The 18,648-nt window shown below is 40.7% G+C and overlaps 3 protein-coding genes across 5 annotated transcripts; 2 read left to right on the top strand and 1 right to left on the bottom strand.

Annotated features, from left to right (window-relative positions):
- Nucleotides 1-3,076: 3,076 nt before the first annotated feature.
- LOC145698476 (A disintegrin and metalloproteinase with thrombospondin motifs 9-like) lies at nucleotides 3,077-8,536 on the top strand. The gene is made up of 10 exons (XM_081775679.1): nucleotides 3,077-3,144; nucleotides 3,338-3,761; nucleotides 3,837-4,083; nucleotides 4,192-4,542; nucleotides 4,600-4,847; nucleotides 4,962-5,150; nucleotides 5,195-5,591; nucleotides 5,636-7,689; nucleotides 7,731-7,930; nucleotides 7,981-8,536. The coding sequence occupies exons 1-10, from the start codon at nucleotides 3,077-3,079 to the stop codon at nucleotides 8,306-8,308; spliced, it is 4,506 nt and encodes a 1,501-aa protein (XP_081631805.1). The 3' UTR covers nucleotides 8,309-8,536.
- Nucleotides 8,537-10,431: 1,895 nt separating this feature from the next.
- On the top strand, nucleotides 10,432-11,759 carry LOC145696681 (solute carrier family 22 member 6-A-like). Its single transcript, XM_081773761.1, has 4 exons — nucleotides 10,432-10,943; nucleotides 10,988-11,350; nucleotides 11,485-11,584; nucleotides 11,630-11,759. Exons 1-4 carry the CDS (start codon nucleotides 10,432-10,434, stop codon nucleotides 11,729-11,731), a joined length of 1,077 nt encoding a protein of 358 aa, XP_081629887.1. The 3' UTR covers nucleotides 11,732-11,759.
- Nucleotides 11,760-12,506: 747 nt separating this feature from the next.
- On the bottom strand, nucleotides 12,507-17,648 carry LOC145696675 (uncharacterized). 3 transcript variants are annotated; one of them, XM_081773752.1, is made up of 12 exons: nucleotides 16,733-17,648; nucleotides 16,574-16,643; nucleotides 15,639-15,673; nucleotides 15,364-15,476; nucleotides 15,290-15,325; nucleotides 14,093-14,205; nucleotides 13,959-14,054; nucleotides 13,613-13,663; nucleotides 13,398-13,571; nucleotides 13,020-13,357; nucleotides 12,803-12,953; nucleotides 12,507-12,759 (listed from the first exon to the last, which is right to left on the bottom strand). In XM_081773752.1, exons 3-12 carry the CDS (start codon nucleotides 15,665-15,667, stop codon nucleotides 12,562-12,564), a joined length of 1,299 nt encoding a protein of 432 aa, XP_081629878.1. In that variant the 5' UTR covers nucleotides 15,668-15,673; nucleotides 16,574-16,643; nucleotides 16,733-17,648; the 3' UTR covers nucleotides 12,507-12,561. The 3 variants fall into 3 exon arrangements, with proteins under 3 accessions (XP_081629878.1, XP_081629877.1, XP_081629876.1); XM_081773751.1 differs by having other exon boundaries at nucleotides 16,689-16,806; XM_081773750.1 differs by lacking the exons at nucleotides 16,574-16,643; nucleotides 16,733-17,648 and having other exon boundaries at nucleotides 15,639-16,561.
- Between the last annotated feature and the right edge of the window lie 1,000 nt (nucleotides 17,649-18,648).

Raw genomic sequence — 18,648 nt, 5'->3', positions numbered from 1 at the left:
CTCTAAAAATAGTTTCTTCTGGTTGATCCCAGGTCATGCGGTTTTCTTCCTTTCTATTCATATTCTAGTGGTACTGGGCAGAGAGAAAGGTGGGTGGGATGATTTGTTGCTGCGCTAATTGCACTTGGCAGTCGAAACTCTCTGGCCGAGAGATCTGACCTGATAGCCTACCTGTAAGAGCGTCAATACAGCTTAGCGCTGGGCTATAATTAGAAGATCAAAGAAAACGCTATCCATTACTGTAATAGTACTCAAATCAAATCAAATGTAATTAACAACGGAAATAACCCCAATCGACTTCTTTTGCAATTTATAAGTTACGACCTGCAAAAGACCTTTCTTATTTAGTCATCAATTTGGCACATAAATACTGAGACAGTCATTTTCTTAGAGTAGGAAATTTGCTAACGAATCATTCATTTGGCATAGAAAGACTAGACTAGAGGAAGCAGAACTTGACAATTACGAGTGACACATTCAAAATAATTAGACCTCGATGAATCAGCGAAAAAAGCAGATTCTTGAGACTTTCCGACTTCCGGAGATTTCAATTGTGAATCTAAAAATAGAAGCTTAAAATATCGGGGCTAATTAATTTTGACTTAAATTGTGCCCCTCCTGTCAAAATAATTGGCGATTTCAGAATTGACCTCGTTAAAATTCAGTACTCATCTTACTTCAAACAGGATAAAGGCCCGCGTTTGCGCTGAATATTTAGTTAAGCTATACATTTCAGAAGAATTAAATATTTAAAGTAAAAGTGCGAAGAGGCCATTGTGCGACGAATTTGGGGACTCTCGCGGTCATTATTCGCGTAATCCCCGGTTTCGTTTAATAATTATGGAGAATTTACGCTGCATAAACAATATACTTTCACTCAAAGCCGGACTATCAAAACTTGGTCAGTCGGCAGAATCATTTTTATAAAAAGCCAAGCCGCTTTGTTGGAAGATTATTAAATGAATAGATCGTTATGAACTTGTCAGTACAAAAGTACATCGAGAAGATTTTTTAGAAAAAGATAAAACCTTAACCAGAGTTGGAAATTTTGCTTTATTTTTGCTGAGGTGAGCTGAGCTGGCTTATTTCGGAGATTACTTGGCTGAGCTGAGCTGATCTGGCCTTTTCAGAGGTCATTGAGCGGAGCTGAGCTGAGCGGACCCTAATTAGAGCTGAGCTGAGCTGGTTGAGCTGAGCTAAGCTGAGCTAAGTGATAATTGTCTGAGTTGAGCTGAGCTGAGCAGTACAGATCTTGTTCGAAAATAATTGTGCTGAGCTGAGCTGAGTGAATATTGTCTGAGGTGAGCTGATCAGATTTCAAAGATAACTGAGCTGAGCTGAGCAGTCGCTCTCAGTTGGCTCAGCTCACTCAGTTCAGCAAATTTGCAGCTCTGACCCTAACCCTAACCCTGAAAGATTCTCTTGGTAGCAAAGTAGACAAGGTCCAATTAGACAGGATTAATTGCTCTTCGCGAGGCTTTCCTTTCGGACATTTATGATAATGTCTTGTGACTTTTTCTATTTTCAGCGCTGCATTAAATCAAGCTCCCGCTGATTTACGATTAATTATCATTTTACTCCGGAAACAAGGTCGTTGCGGATGTTTTTGGCACTTTTGATGATTTTTGAATTGATTTAGAATTATTTTCAAGGAACAACGGTCAAGATTTGTTTTGACTTTTAGCTTTCAGACTGGCTTCATTGAAGACAGACAGCATGGCAGGATTGATCTCGACTTTGATGACGAACTTGAAGCTGCTAGAAGAAAAGTCAATGGCGAGGCTAGTTGTGGAGAAAACTCGGAGCAGGACACATTGCCAAGGGACTTCCGGACCTCTCGTCACTTCACCCGTCCAACTCGTGTAAGTGATCTGGATAGTTGATCCCTTAATGCCGCCGCGTAACCTTGATCTCGTACCAATGACGGAAGTTGTTTTAGATTCGATTTTCAAGCCAATTTCTAGTCAGCACTTCCTCATTTAAAGTATGAGCGTATGAAATAATAAAAAATTTAAGAACTCGCACACTCGAAGAAAACGATATGTAGTTCCTCGAGAACTCAGAGTCGCCGTTTTTGTGGACCCTTCTATGACTCGATTTTTCCGTCAACTTGGAAGCAGCGTCATTTCCATCGAAAACTACTTGGCAAAGATCATGGCTAGGGATTCTCACGGAAAAATTGCGCGCGGCGCGGCCTTCTGCACTCAAAATTGTCAAATGCTATTCTGATTTTTTCAGGACAATTTGAGCGAAAAACATTTCGAGCTTACTAAAATGATGAAGCTTATTCATTATCTGCTTTCAAAAAATAGTTTTTTTGGCAAAATACCCTCGAAATCAGCAAAATTCACACAAAACACGACTTTTCTATGCGCAAACAAGCTTATAATTTTGTGATTTTTAGATATGTTATAAAACAGACCCTATGCCAGTATCACTCAAATTTTGAAGACTATGGATTGACTAGAACCTTCCAAAACCACCTGTTGACTGACCAAGGTTGGCGCCGCGGTAGTGCATTACGGGCTGAGCGCGGCCCGGAAATGAGTTTCTCTTACTTTTGAGCCCCCAAACAAGCTTAAAAAACGCTGAATTTTGGATATGTTCTCAAGCATACTTTTCTTAAGACTCTGTGAAAGTTTTGAGAATATGGGAGACTCATACCTCCAGAAATCTGCCGATGATCGACTGAAAGTGACGGCGCGCTAGTGCTTTACGCGCTCCCCGGGAGGCCTGGAAAGCATTAGCGCGCCCTTCATATTCTCGATGGGTGCACACTTTGACCTACTGTAGGAAATCTGTCACAAATAACGGCGGGTTGTCTGGACAAAAAAGTTCCCGGAAGTGGTAAGCTACCCGTTTACTAAGAATTAGTCGACTCAGAGTCAAGGATTACTTCCAAACCGAACCAAGTACTAGGGCTTACCACCAAGCGACGTTATCAGCTGTAAATTACCACTTACTCGGAATTTCATAATGATTTTGGCATATTTGGAATCAGCGGAAAAAAATACATCTAGAGTGAAAGTTTTATGAAAATTGAGTTCACTTTGTTTTTCCGTGAGAATCCCTAATCATGGCCATCGTCGCTGGAATCATCCGGCATCCTTCCCTTGGCCAAGATATTACGCTGAAAGTTGTCAGGCAATTGTTCGCAAAAACGGTCTGACGAGCTTATCCAATTCCCAAAATCTCTCGATCTCCGCGCAATAAACCAAGCCGTCTTTCCGGCAAAGATCTTTGAGATTAAACTTTTGCCATCAATTTATTTTATACCAAGTGCGCAAATAAACGCGTTAAATAGGTAGTTGAACTTTTTGCGAACTTTTACGAATAGGACTGAGATTATGCCCTATCGTTCTGATAATCTATTTTACTACGCTGGTGATACGATTGATGCCGACTTGCTTTTATCTAAGGAACGGCTTGATAACGACAATTACTATTTTGTGAAGACATTTTTAAAGAAGCCCAGTTATCAAGCCATTCAAAAGTTTTGTCGATGGCAAGCCGACCAAAACTACCACAACCCGCTTGACAAAAAACACTGGGATACCTCTGTGCTCATAACCAAAAAAAACTTATGTTCGCTTAACGACCCCAGTTGTAACACACTTGGATTGGCGGAAAAGTACAAAATCTGTTCACCAAGTAAATCCTGCGCGATTATTGAGGACACAGGCATGGCTACAGCTTACACTATTACCCACGAGATTGGGCACTTACTTGGTGCCATTCATGACGATCACCCACGATGCCAGGTATAGTTCTTACGAAAATCGAGCAGTTAGCAATTGTACTTGCCCTTATAACCGCTCTATACCATGTTTTTCAAGGCGATCGCGAAGGAAGAAGGTATCATGGGCTCCGTCTTCCTTTATCCATCAGAAACAATGATCGGACCTTGGATGTGGTCGAAGTGCTCATCGCAGAAGATCGGCGACCTCATCAATCAAGGACTAGGAAACTGCATGATGCGTAGGACGCGGGAGTTTTCGGTGCGAAGTCCAACTTTGATCCAGCCACAGGCTTCCCTCTACACTGGCAGGACTCATATATCACCGGATGTTCAATGCAAACTAGGTAGGAATCATAATATCATTTCATTTTAAGCGAGGAAGGATCAGACTGACAGCTTCCGAATAGTGGAAATTTACAAATTTGATGGGCTTTTTTGATAGTTATTTATAGTCTTTGGTCATGATAGTACAAGCTGCTCACGAGGCCCGAGCTGCTCAAAGCTCTGGTGCAAGACAAGAGCCAGAGACGGGTCGGAACTGTGCGCGACTAGACATCAACCTTGGGCAGATGGAACTGCTTGCGCTGCTGGAAAAGCATGTTACCATAAGCAATGTGTCTCTCGCTCTCAAGCGAACCCGCATCTACCTTTCGATGAATCGGTAGATGGTGGTTGGTCTCAATGGTCAAGTTGGTCGTCATGCTCGTCGACTTGTAAAGGCGGGATTACAAGTTCAAATCGAATTTGTAACAATCCAATCCCGCAAAATGGTGGGGCAGAATGCGAAGGAAAGGTTTTACTTGGTAATTTTTTTACAAAATTGTTCCAACTTGGAACGTCCAAGATAAACCTTTGATAAGGATCAAACTCAAAGCATAGATTCTGTAACTCAGACCGTAACTGCCCTGTTTCCACGGAGGACCCTCGTGACATACTGTGTAAAAAGTTTCAAAAGAAAGTCGCGCTCAAAGCTCAATGGATGGACTCCTCTGACCGGGTGTGCAACCTCTTTTGTGTTGATCCAGCGAGGTCGTGGCACATCAGCAACAATGGTCCTGTTCAAGACGGCACTTTGTGTCGTCCCGACCGCAGCGGTATCTGTATCAAGGTCAGTTACCTTCATTTACGTCGTCCTCTTTGTTTTCGAAATATTAAATTTCGAAAATATGACCAGCGTTAATAACATGAAATAACTATAAACTTAAATTCATTTACCATTTAGGGTGAATGTCACGAGCTAGGATGTGACGGAAACATTGACTCTTTGGCAAAAGAAGACACTTGCGGCGTCTGTAATGGGGATGATAGCACCTGTAAGACCTTCCGGAAGAGATTTTATCCTCGTGGAAGGGGATTTGTACGAGTTGCGGAAATTCCCGAAGCTCGTAATCTTGTTATCAAGCAGCTAAATGTAAGTTTTCTTAAAAATTGCGGGCTAATGTTGATTAATTCTAGTCGCATGCATCTGATGAAGTTTATCTGGTCCTGAAAAAAGACGGAAAAATAATCTTCAACGGCCACGACTTTCGAAATCAAGAAACTAAGGTCATCTGGGGAGAGGATTCTTCACGACCGCTAGTCATTGAGTACTCCGGATATGGAGCTAAAATGAATGAGCAGATCAAGGTCAATCACCTCATGAGCGATGGGCTAGAAGTTTATGTTTTCAAGTCAACAAAGCAGCGCTACGCTTCTTTGGAAATCAATTATAGCTACAGCAGTTTGTCAGAACGGAAAATTTCTCGCGAAACATTCGATTGGAAATATTCCGGCTGGTCAAGTTGTTCTTCTCCATGTGGTGGTCACAGGCAACGCGTTCTCACATGCAGGTCCAGTATTTCAGGCGCTACAGGTAACAATTGATTCGAAGTAATGATCGACTCAACACTTTCTTAGTTTCCTCGTCAAGATGTTCCCCAACAAGCTTACGATCGAGCGAATCAGAAAAATGCGACTCTTCAAAATGCAAACTTGAGTGGAGATCCGTCCAGGGCGAATGCAGTACTTCATGCGGCCAAGGAACAGCGAGGCAATCAAACTATTGCATAAAGGTTTCACTGATCGACAGCTCGATAGAGCGAATGGCAAAGACCTATTGTGAGGAAGAACGAATCCCTGCACCGCCAGAAAATATTCCTTGCTACCAAGATTGCTCTGATGCTAAGTGGAAGCTTGGATCATGGACTGGATGTTCAACAAGCTGCGGAAGAGGCGTGAGAAGTCGCCTAGCAGTCTGTAGAAGTTCCACAGGAGTTGTCATTGATGAAAAGTATTGTGGAAAAATTTCTGAGCCGATCGTAGAAGTCTGCCACTTGGATAACTGCGCGGACTGGGCAGAAGAAGAATGGTCGAGTTGTAGTGTTACTTGCGGAAATGGCCTTCAATCGAGAGCGGTTATTTGCAAACGTAACGGTCAAAAAGTCCATAACTCTTACTGCAATCGGAGCAATATGCCAATGATGTACCAGCAGTGCGAAATGAAGGACTGCAACGCTTGGGAGTTCGGAGAATGGTCAGTCTGCAGCGCGAGTTGCGGAGAAGGTAGTCAAAGTCGATCGGCCCGTTGCTTGACGTCGAATTGCCCCAAACTCGAGCGCGAGACTGTCCAAAGATCCTGCAATACTCATCGCTGTCCAAATGAGTCTGAATGGGCCTTGGAACCGTGGACACAATGTTCGAACAGTTGCGGATCGGGGACTAAAAGAAGAGTCGCGAAATGCGTGAAAAGCGGAACAGATCTTCCTTCGCGCGACTGTCCTCCAGAATACAGACCACGTGACATAGAAGAATCTTGCTTCTCCCTGGCCGGCTGCCAGCGTGAACTTCCCAAACCAAAGTGGGAGGTGACCAGTGACTGGACCACCTGTAGTACCACTTGTGGTCAGGGAGTAAAAACACGGCAGGTTGAATGTCTTCTCAACGGAGAGCGTGAGAACGATCAATCAGAGTGTGACGAAAGCGAAAAACCAGTGGCACGGGCTTCTTGTGAGCTATTTTCATGCAGATATCTTTGGAAATATTCTCAATGGTCTGAATGCAGTGCGACATGCAATAAAGGAGTTCGTTCGAGAAAGCAAGAATGTGTGCGAGATGATGGACGGGTCGAAGATGATATTTATTGCCGACATGTTCCAAAGAAAGACAAAGAAGCTGAGATTGAAGAGTGCTGGAAAAAGGCGTGTCCACAATTTGAATGGAGAACGGGAAGATGGACGCGCTGCGATGCAAAATGTGGCCATGGAAAGCAAAACAGAAAGGTTTTCTGCGTCAAAGATTCCAACAAGCGCGTTCACTCCCGCTACTGCATGAAAAAATATTCCCGCGCTGCCAGACCAAAGAAGACCAAACGATGCCGCGCAGAGAAATATTGCACAAGGTGGAGATCTACCGAGTGGTCCCAGTGTGATAGCACTTGTCATCAAGGAAGGGAAGTTTTTTGCCAAGAACGACACACGAAGAAAAAATTGCCGGAAGAGCAATGTCATAAGATCGAAAAACCGAAAGAAAAACGTGGTTGCAAAAATAACTGCCTCCGTGGAATTTGGAAGGTGTCGAATTGGAGAAGTTGCTCAGGAACCTGCCAGTCGGAGAACGACGCAATGCCAACCAAGTCTCGTCGAATCACTTGTATATCTCCATCAAACGGGGCGAAAGTACATAGAAATGCATGCAGTCACAAATCAGCGCCGCTTTCTCGAAGAGCTTGCTCAAACTTGCCAAACTGCGATAGCGTTGGAAACGACTGGGAAGTTGGAGAATGGGGCCCATGTTCGGCGAAATGTGGCGGCGGGCTGCAAACTAGGCCCGTTACTTGTCCGGAAGGAAAGAGTTGTAGCAAGACAAAGCCTCGCACGAGCGTAAAGTGCAATCAACAACGATGCACGGCGATGCACTGTCGCGATGTTCAAAGACTCAATTCAACATCTACAGACGGCGAATATGAAATTATGGTAATTCCAGAATATTTCATGAAAATCATTTTTATCTTCAGATAAATGGAAAGCCGATAACTATCTTTTGCTTTGCTATGTCTTCACCAGATCCAGAAGAATACATCACCTTGCTGGAAAAAGAAAATTTCAGCTTTGTTTACCGCCACCAATTAGCTGATAATTCTAGCTGTCCCGTGGAGGGCGTCGCGCCACGTCTCGCATCTGAGGCGAAAATCAAGGGAGGAAAGACCTTATTTCAGTAAGAAATCAAGCATCTGTCTAACAGGTCTTAACTGAGGTTATTTTTAGCAAATTGCGCTTTTTTCCGGAAACGCTTGAAGTTGCTACAAACGATGTTGCATTCTCCACGTCCAAGGGTACCCCAGTCAAATTCGCGCAAGCTGGAGACTGCTTCTCTTCCGGCAACTGTCCACAAGGAAGCTTCTCAATTAATCTCTCCGGCACTGGTTTCGCCGTCGCCAAGGATCAAAACTGGATGGTCAAGGGCAGCCACGGGACGATGAAAATGTGGCGCGCGCCCGACGGAACTCGCCTGCAGGCGCGTTGTGGCGGACTCTGCGCGCAGTGCATTCCGGAGAAAAGGAACCGAATCAAGCTCGCGCTTACACTGGACTAAAAACGAAGAAATTACGAAAAAAAAACTCTCGCCTCAAATTACCTTCAAATAACTCAACTTCAAATGATTTCCTAGAATTTCAGCGATTTTCTCAATTCATCAATGTTGGATTTGCCAACAACAAGGACAACACTGCCAACTCTAACTACACGATCGCTCGCTGGCCGAGAAGATGAAAAAAAAACTTATCTGAAACTATTATTTGCATTAATTCAATATTTATATAAACAACTTGAAGCTATTAAAATGTAAATTCGAAATAATGGTTGTCGAGCATATTTTTCAGCATCATCTTTTTGGAAATAACTAGCAATCTAAATTGGTTTCTTTTGATCGTCAAAGGGTGATGTTCTTCAGTAGGAACTTCAAGAGAACTCATAATTAAGATCCATCTGTTAAAAAATGGGACGCTATTTCCGAATCCTGATCTTCTGGCTGATAATAACCCGCTGTTCAAGATCTTTTACCTACAGCTGGTTATCCTATTCGCTCACGTAGCGCCCTCTTGAATTTTTTTCCGATATATAACTGCAGATTTTCTCGTCTTCAATAAATAAACAAATAATGTCGACTTACATCAAATTCGAAAACATTGATGGCCCCGCTGACTTCCAGATGAAGCTTAACATGCGAGAAAGTATTGAACAAAAGGTCGAGTTTTCATGCGGATGTAGTTTCAAAGTGAATGCTGACGAAACAGCCTACTGGGCTCATTTTTGCTTCTGGATGCATCGTCTCTACGAAGGTCGAAACATTGAAGAAGAACAATCTCTTTGGAGCGATCCTCACTTCGCACGAACTCCTCATGCTTTCTGCAGCCAAGACGAAGAACAGATTAGACGAGTTGACGAACTAGTGGAGAAACGAAGAGATTTCCTCAATTCTACATCTAGATATGCTACTTCCAGCTCGAAATCAAAGATGGCTGATCTTGAGCTGAAAGAGATCTACATGTTTCTTCTTACGAAAAATCAACCATCGAACTACACTCTTTCTTGGCCGCTCTTTTTGCGTTTTCTCGTCCTCCATCTCTTCAGATGCATCATCTATGTCTTCGTATTCATCCTCTCCCTTCTCTTCTCCATTCTCTTCATGTTTTTGCTATTTCTCTGCGCCATCATCCTCAGCATGCTCGTGCCGACTTCAAACGTCTCGATGACTGAAGGGAAGTATTCAAGTGGTCTTCCAAGCTCAGTGAAACGACATCTTCAGCAAGAACACGAGGAAGCAATGGCGACAACCTGCAACGAACAGCTCGTGAAGAATACGTCCAACCAGAAAAAAATCAACAAGAAAATGCACAAGAAGAAACCGAATCAAGGAAAAGCGCCAAACAACATCCGAAAAACGAAGAAACCAGCGAGACTTTAAATATTGCCATCATGTTTCTGTGAATCTTATTTTACTTTTTATAAATACTCTTAATACATTATCAACAAAAAAACAGAGTTTGAAACTAACTTTAGTTCAGCATAACATTCGTCTGACAAGCCCGGTCTTCGAAGCAGTAAAATGACTTTAGCATCTTATAAAGATGGCCTTTTTCATTCATTTACGAAACTTTGCAAATCTTAGCAGAACAGTATTTAATTGTTTGTCTTACGACATGCAAAGTGTAAAAGAGTTCTTTCAGTCTAAATATGGAGAGGCTTTTGGAAGAGACGTGGGGCACCGGAAGATGTCAGAAAATATCTCTTCGTAAGATCAAATTATCCGTTTGAAATGAACTTTTCTAGTGCTGAGCATCGTTCCGATTTTCAGCTTGCAGGCACTTTATGTTCCTCACTTGTTTTACGGACAGCTTTTGCCCCACACGTGCTCGGAAGACAACACTGTTCTTGAAAGTTACACAACTACCAATTCGACCTCATGCGAAGGGTTCGCATGTTCGATGGAGACGTCCTTCGCAAATGATTGGGGGCTCTTGTGTGACCGCGAATATGAGCGAAACCAAATTTCGAGCATTTATATGCTCTTCAGTTCCATCGGCGTTCTTTTTTCTGGCTTCATTTTTGACAAATTTGGGAGGAGAAATGCAACCATATTTTACTATATTTCAGGCTGGCATCATTTCTTAAACTTTGATGATTAGTTTTTTCAATAATGATAGCCGATAAAAAGCAATGATTGTCTATTTCTGCATGTCTTTTGCGCCGAATTTCGCGGTCTTCAAGATCTGCTACGGCGCCTTGGGATTTATAGCTTGTGGAATTGGCACTTATACTCTCATGATGGAATTGTCGAAAAACTCTTGGAAGTGGGTCATTGGCGGAGTAACGACTGTAAGCTGGACGGGCGGGAATATTTGGATGACTACTTGCACTTACTTTTTTCGTGACTGGCGACTTGCACTTCAGCTAACTGCTCTTCCATTTTTATCAACGCTTGCAATTCCCTTTCTGGTTCCGGAGTCGCCCCGCTGGCTTCTCAAAAATGGAAGAAAAAAAGAAGCAATTTATTGGATCAAGCGAATCGCCGCTAGAAACGGCGTTACTGTAGATGAGAAATATATCGACTCCTGTCTTGAACCAATGCTCAAGCAGCAAGAGAGCGACAGTCAGAATCATGAGACGGTTTGGGAATTTTTGAAAGCAAAAAGCTTGGTCCTCCGATTCTTCATTCTCTGCGCCATAAAGTAAGTGAAATATATATCCGAGATGATTGATTCTTTACGCTTAGTTTTTCTACAATGGCGTACTGGATGAACGTAATCCTGGCATCAGACAAGATGCATTGCTGTATTTACATAACTTATGCAATCTTCATCTGTCTCGAAGGCCCCATCAGAGGTTCTTACACCTTCGTTTTGATCAAGAAGATGCGGCGCAAGGGAATTTACTTCTTCCTCACTCTATCACCTATTCTATTCCTGGCTATGCTTACTCTCTCGAAATTCGACGAGGATGGAGACTTCGCTGTTCTGAAGCTTGCTCTTGGAACTTTGGCGAAATTGTGCTGCACTAGCTATTTTGTCTTTATGTATACGTTGATTGTTGAAGTCATGCCCACGAATTTCAGACAGCGCGGAGTATCTATTCTGCTGTAAGTATACTTAGAGCTAGGGTTACGGTTAGAGTCCAGGGTTAGGGTTAGGTTAGGGTTAGATCCAGCGCCATGAAAAAAGTTGGTACTGACCTTAGCTATCTATCTTTATCGAGGCTTATTTATTGTTAAAGATGCTGTGGAAATCTTGGTGGAGCTCTTGCGCCAATTTTATTCGCAAAAATTGGAATCATGACTCCTTATGCTTCGATAGCACTTCTCATTGTTGTCCAGGTAGGAGTATTTTAGACAACTTTGCAAAACAACTGCATCTTTTAGTTGATTTATTTTCTTCCACCAACTTTGTCAAAAAATCTGCCAGAAAGTGTAGACGACGCAAATGAACTTGCAAAATCCGGAAACAAGTTCTTTTCCTTCTGATAATAAATACAGTAGCTTCTTTGAAAAATAAGAATCGAGGGTCAATAATTTACGATTGTCGAAGCTAATCAAGCTGATTCAAAATGGAGCAGGACTAATTACTTTACCGAAAAAGCGCGAAAGTAATCCCGCTTAACAGCCTCTTAACTTTTTATTTGCATAATTTTGGTGGCTCAAAAACATGGGAAACTCGATTTCTTTTTCAGAGAAGGACTTGAAGATGACGGAGTCAATTTTTATCCTCATCGCGATTATTGTAATCATTTTCGCTTTTTACTTTTTCAAGCAGGCGGAAATAGAAGGGACTCCCAAGAATATCTCAATCGTCGAGAACAACTTCCATTTTAGAGTCTCTCGAATCGGTTCTTCAATAATCAAAATTCCTAAACACTTGAGTGTTACTGAAGTAAGATCACAAAAAGAACCGTAAAAGTCAAGATGAAATCAACAAAACCTCTTCGAGAGAGAATCTTCTCCAGAGCTCCAGGTCAACTGCACAAATTCCGCGAAAAAACTACGGAACTTACGATCACGAACTGTATGTTGTGTCTGTCTGAGAAGATTGCATCGAGGAGGAATAAAATAATTCCAAAAAATGTTTCTCTTTACGACTATTTCAATATCGTAAGAGTAATTTCTGTAAGGTTCAATGAATAAACACCAGGTTATCTAATGGTGGATCGAACAAAATATGTCTATTCATGAACATAGAAATTTGAAATTTCAACTTTTATTGAATAAATATAATAGAAAAAAAAATCATTTTCCAAGCACTTCAGAATCAAATCTTCAATTTTAATCGTTTATTTTTTGAAAAAACAGCATTTTAATTAGACACAATAGCCAGCGGATGCTTCGAAGAGAACTGGAATATAGTCATGTCTATTTGGGTTGCCATCGTCAATTGTTTCTTGATCGATCAGCTGGTCTCCTCTAAAGTCGAGCCGCTCAATTCTGTTACGACTTTCAGCGCCAGAGACAATGAAAACTGAGTCCTTGATCATAATTGCGGATTGCAAATAATCAGCCTTAAAAGTAATAAGTTTAAAAACGATAATCTTTGATTTATACATTTTGAAGATCACCGATTTTTTCCCATCTGTCGGTTTCGAGAAGCCAAATTTGTGTTTTGGCTTTTTCGCCGAAGACTTCGTCATTTGCTCCTCCTGCAAGCAAAAGACTTCCACTTGGAAGCCCCATTAAAACATGACCAGCAATAGGACTTTGATGATGTTAATAAATTGGCCATTTAATATGAATCATAATATATGATTAATTTTTTAACTACCTCGGGAAATCAGCTAGATAGCGCCAGCCAAGCGGTGTCAGAGTCTCTACTTTTCTTGTGTCTATCAGGTAATCATACCCAAAACCCCCAACGGTCGTAGGCTGGCCGTTGAAGTAGCCAAGGTTTCCTCCAAAATGTCCAGAGATGGCTGCGTAAGTTTTACTTGTATATTCACCATCGTAAATTTCACATCGACTATATATATTAATTCGTGCAGCCGGACGATCGAAGCAAATTAATGCTTTGTCTCCCATTGTTAACGCAGCGGAGCCATAGGACATGTGGTAAATCAGTGTCGTCGGCTCTTGAATCAATTCACAGCCGGTCAATTTGACGATCTTAATGTTTATATTTTTCAAAATCATGTGTTTACATTACTTGTCGATCGTCAAAATAACCACCAAAAATGTATAAGTTCCCTTTAACAAGTGCGAAAGGACCCCCATCAATAAAGTTGTTATCAGGTGCTGTTATGATTGCTGCTGTTTTCTCCGTTCCATCGAAAGAAATTGAGAAAGCTTGGCTCAGTTCTCGTCCCATTACCAGAAGACGCTGAATCTATGAGTCTTTTATAAATCGAATCTTTTATTAACCTTGGCGGATGTTGAGACTGTTGTAGTTATTGCTGTTGTAGTTGTTTTTTCCTGAGTAAACATAATATCCGTTATTTGTTAGCACTGTCATCAAGAATTCGCCCTCCCAATTTTGCAAATTTTTAGGTCGAACTACATTTTATTGAACAAAGCTATCTTAGAATTTTATCTCTTCCAATTTGATAATGACAGTGATTCGATAATGATTTTGATAATGATAGTGACCTTCGAGTCGCCAAAACGTAGTAAAAGCCATTTCAAAGTCGAACCTGGGGTCTGGATTTGTAAATAAAATTCATCAGAGAATTTTTCAAAATTGGGAGGGATGCCCTAATAGGAAATTAACCTGAACGCATGGACAAATATTCAGGTTCTCCAAAAATTTTTGATTGCAAATTTCAAAGCAATCTTGCTCGGGCGGGCAGGATCGGATGCAGCTTGCCTTAAAACTTATTCTCTTATCAAAAGAAAAATATTAACTTGAGCTGCGAGGGCCTCTTCTCGGCATTGAATGAAGTCATCATTCTCTATTTCCGCTTCTTCACATTCATCAATCGAGCAGATCGAGTTTTCACAGCCTTTGCAGCCGTTCGAACCAGAGTTTGTAAATAAGCGCACTTTCTGCTTCAAAAATCTGTAGTGCGGGCTTCATTTTGAAGGGTATTTGTTGTAGAAAAGGCCCGGAATACCTACTTCACGTGCGCTACAAAAAGAAAAAATGCACTGCAGCTGTCGATTCTTTATGCGACTTTATTTGCCACTTCATCTGCCACGATAAGGCGATTTAAGGGACCCGGGCGAGTAACGCGAAGTCTAACTTCATGCGCTCGCCGATGATCTTTCAGATGAGCTTTTTTTGAAATTCTCCTTTGCTAAACATATCTTTATTCTGTCAGCTTTCACCTCTTATTTTTAGATTTCTTATATCATAATAAATTTTTGAGTTAGACAAATAAGAGAATTTCAACTTTAAAGGCATCAACTCCTGCAAACTTCATTTTATTGACATAAGACTAGCACCATTAAAAGCCCATTAAATTCTGAACAGATCATACATATTGCGCTTAGCTGGAACTGTACTTATTGCCCTGATTGCGCTGATAAACAAAGAGAGTGAGCGCTTTCAGCACGGCAGGACACTCCGATCGGTATATTTTGGGCTTCAGTGACATGATTCCGCTCTGCGCGCGCTAAGTTTTCTTGTTTATCTGGTCTTTATCGCTAATTAGTACGGTTTCAGCTTAGCGCAATACGTATGATCGGTTCAGAATTTTATGGGCTTTTTAATGGTACTTGTTATGTCAATAAAATGAAGTTTTCAGGAGTTGATGCCTTTTTAAGTTGAACTTCTCTTTTTTACTCTTTCTTAAAATTAATTTTGATATACAGAATCTGAAAGTGGAAGGTGAAAGCTAAGAGAATAAAGATATGTTAAGCAAAAATATATTTCAAAAACGCATTCCTGAACGATCAATGCCAAGCGCTTGAAGTTGGACTTCGCGTTACTCGCCCGGGTCCCTTAAATCATAGCGCCTTATAGAGCCAATAAGGGCTTTATTTGGAAAAAGGAAAGGAAAATAGCACACTTGTGCATTTTAAGTTGCTGAATACGGTTGAAAGAAGTGCACTTCATTATGAAGCACATTTAGAGTGCACTATTTTACAAACTCTGGTTCGGACAGTTTGCTCCACAAGGACAGTAAGATGTACAGTCTAAGGCTGACTTTAAAAAAGCTTGAAAAAATAGCTACCTCCGAATTTGGTGGAACAATCTGTTTCGCAAAGCGCGCTGTTACATTCCGCTCTGCATTGAAGGTAATCGACGCGGCAGATGAGAAAACACTCGTCGAAAATATCGATGTCACTATTGCAAACTATTTAAAAAATTAAAAATAATAATAAAAATTGAGATTTTCGGTGTTGATCTCTCATGAATCCTCTCAAGAATTAATAATAATTGTCGGATGCCTATTCTTTAAATTTATCTATTTAAATCGACTTAATAATAAAAAATATAATAACTCACGGGCATTCTTCCTTGATCCTCTCGATCATGTCGCTCTTCAATATTCGTAGTTCAGTTGACTCATTGTTAAAAAAATTGTCGAGTGTTCTAGCGTTTGGGTTTTGGAGGAAATTCTCGCTATTTTCAAGATCTTTGGGAGGCTTGCGAGCTGTAAAGCTACAATCGCTTCCGAGATATCTTCCGAAAAACACGAGAATACCAAAAAATCTCATTTCTAAAGAGAATGAAATTTCGTAATTATTCTTAGCATTTTGAAATTGACTCACAAATATAACTCGATTGGTTCAGTCCATTTGATATTTAAATTTGCATTAAACAAATTCTGTGGAATCAAGAATCTCCATTAAAAATAATTTTTCCTTGACTCATAGTTGTGAAACCAGGACATTTCTTACGTCGTATCAGTTTTAACGGGTCTTTTCCTGGCAGGTTTATATCTGCATTTTATTATCATTATTATTAAATTGTATTCATGGACGATGATGATTCCAAAACTTAAAAATCGCAACGATATATAATATCGCTCTATTTTGAGATCAATAAGGGACTTAAATCGGTTAAAATTGGTCGTGGGACTGACAAGATAAGGTTCCATTGATCAGCAAAAGTGACATTTCAGTGATTTCTTGAAACGTCCTCTCTTTTGAAATGTCCGTTATCTTGAAATGTCTACTCTTCTTGAAATGTCCACTTATCCCGTGTAGCCTATACAGTGTAGGCTATACTGTTGTTGACATCGGTTTATAATTTTTTGTTGTCAAGTGTGAAAAATTTTCTATTCCTTTCCATTCAAAAGAAACTGAAGATGGTTTAATCAAAAACCGGAAGCTTTAACAAATAAAAACAACAAAGAACCGTATAGCCTTTACGGTATAGGGTATTTTATAAGAAGGTACCCTATTTTAGGTTTTTTTTCGCGAAGACCCTAGGTATACCTGAAGTGTAGAATTTTTGTCGATATCGGGATAAATTGCCCACCGATCGGAACTGGTTGGTGGGAATGACCTGAAAATTCAAGTGAGTATTTTCTCAAGACTTGCGCACCTTCACCTAAAAATTCAGCGTGATTAGCCGAATAAGTGTCGTACGAGTACTGATTTTCTTACGACACCACGCGCGCTCCTGTAAAAGAAAAAACTCCCTTTCTCTAAAAGATTCATCTTTGCTTCAGTTTCTTAGGTTATCTATGGGTTTTCTTATATAGAGAATCTGAAAATCAATGTTAATAAGATGAAAATTTAATATAATGTTCTCATAAAAATATAAGAATAAGAAAGTAACTGTCCTTAACTTGACGACAAAATATATATTTCTCGGATAATTTATAAGTGCAGTTCGAAAGAGAATATTTGACTAACTTATCTGAGATTTTCAGAAGATTATCTTGAGAGGAAGGTCAAATCGTATAGGCTATACCGTATAGCCTATACCGTATAGGCTATACGGTATAGGGGTTTATCTCTAGTGTCACTAGACTAGTGAGAATTTTCATTTTTATTTGCATGATTGATTTATTCATTGAGTGGATTGACAGAAGCTCGAGGTTTCGATTAAAACCGGAAGTTGGTGAATACAGTATCTTCCGATTCCACTTATCGACTATTACCAGAAGTTATGAAACTTCTGTTTAGCAAATAAAAGACTGGCGTTTTTCTTAGCAAGGTATATTTAGCGAAAATGAACAGTAATCGAGATGAAAAGGTCTCTCTAAACATTCCTCGGGTGATCTACCGCCCGGCACCCCGCTGCGCTGTCGAAACTAACAAGACTGTAATATGAATTTAACCCCCTGTAGATCACTTCTGAGTCGCCGCTTGAGAATTTGAAAGGCCGGAAGCAATGAAATACATTCTCGTTTTCTTTCAATCGGCTCGTTAAGTTGAATGCAGACGCATAAAACTAAATGTGAAGAAGGTGTGGATAAAGATGACTGTAGAAATTATACGGTTACATGTGAATTTATTTGATCACGAGGAAGAATTTGTCTCAAAAAGAAGAGCAGCTTCAGGATCTCTCAAAGCAAATTTATATTTCGCTGTTTTATTAATGCTACTGTAGTGGTTCTTCCGAGTGTCTGGAAAACAACCAGATCACATGCTCCATGGACCAGGGTTCATGGGAATACAGTAAGATTGAGACTTACTGTCATCACTGTAGCCCGTTTCTTTGTTTTATAGTGCCGAAGCTAAGATTTTTCAAATTTGCGCTCGGATCAAGGTCAAGGAAACTCCAGTGCTGTTCAAGAAAAGCTCACACATTAGCTACACTACTCTCACGGTCAAAGACAACAGTAAGCAATATTTACAGTGTCCAATATTTATGTTGTCGAAAACAGCGACAGTCTAATAGACTCTATTCTCATTTGAAGCTACTTTTGAGTGAATGGCCTCTTGAGCTCGATTTCGTCAGCTTTTTGAAAGTCTTTCCAAAGTCAGAGTTGAAGTAGCCCGTCACCTCCGGCTTTTACCGTCAATAGCCTGGCTTAGCGTTGGTTCCGCTCTTTCCAGGACAAGAAAGCAGAAATCAGAGTCCTTTCAGTTTTTTATCTTCCGCCTGGCGGAGTTGTAAATACTGATAAGTAGCCATAATTAATCCCCAAATAAACACATCTTCGACGAGAATGGTGACTGAAACCAACAAACTGAGACAGTCGCGGTCGCTGACAGTATTCCAGTAACGCCGCTTTGACTTCATTGCCATAAACATCAGCAGGAGTGGACTGACCTTTTTAGCCGTAATTTATTGCCGCTTGCAAACAAACAAGGCTGGTCGTATTTTTTGATATTCTGATTCTGGGTTGAAAAAATACATAAAACACAAAAAGGCAGACAACGAGGCTACCAGCAAGTTTTACAGCCTTGAGAAGACAATCTGCGAATCACCCAATTTCGGAGGAATTCTAGCGCCATCAGGATAGCTAAAAATGAAGGTATTCATTATGTAGTCACCAACAATGAATCATCGATTCTAGTAGCTGATTATACGAAAATCTCTAAGAGCCTTTTTAAGC

This window comes from Oikopleura dioica, chromosome 2 (genome assembly GCF_907165135.1).
Source record: "Oikopleura dioica chromosome 2, OKI2018_I68_1.0, whole genome shotgun sequence".
In the NCBI taxonomy this organism is placed as follows: domain Eukaryota; kingdom Metazoa; phylum Chordata; class Appendicularia; order Copelata; family Oikopleuridae; genus Oikopleura; species Oikopleura dioica.
Note: the sequence above shows the minus strand (reverse complement) of the source record. Positions and strands in the feature narration are given on the sequence as shown.

Coding starts and splice junctions, on each gene's coding strand:
- LOC145698476 (XM_081775679.1), top strand. CDS start 3,077: ATGGCCATCGTCGCTGGAATCATCCGGCATCCTTCCCTTGGCCAAGAT. Junction 3,762..3,836: donor ACGATCACCCACGATGCCAG/GTATAGTTCTTA, acceptor ATGTTTTTCAAG/GCGATCGCGAAGGAAGAAGG. Junction 7,690..7,730: donor ACGGCGAATATGAAATTATG/GTAATTCCAGAA, acceptor TTTTATCTTCAG/ATAAATGGAAAGCCGATAAC.
- LOC145696675 (XM_081773750.1), bottom strand. CDS start 15,850: ATGAGATTTTTTGGTATTCTCGTGTTTTTCGGAAGATATCTCGGAAGC. Junction 15,477..15,638: donor AGGATCAAGGAAGAATGCCC/GTGAGTTATTAT, acceptor AGTTTGCAATAG/TGACATCGATATTTTCGACG. Junction 15,326..15,363: donor TTGTTCCACCAAATTCGGAG/GTAGCTATTTTT, acceptor AGTCAGCCTTAG/ACTGTACATCTTACTGTCCT.
- LOC145696681 (XM_081773761.1), top strand. CDS start 10,432: ATGATTGTCTATTTCTGCATGTCTTTTGCGCCGAATTTCGCGGTCTTC. Junction 10,944..10,987: donor TTCATTCTCTGCGCCATAAA/GTAAGTGAAATA, acceptor CTTTACGCTTAG/TTTTTCTACAATGGCGTACT. Junction 11,585..11,629: donor CACTTCTCATTGTTGTCCAG/GTAGGAGTATTT, acceptor TGCATCTTTTAG/TTGATTTATTTTCTTCCACC.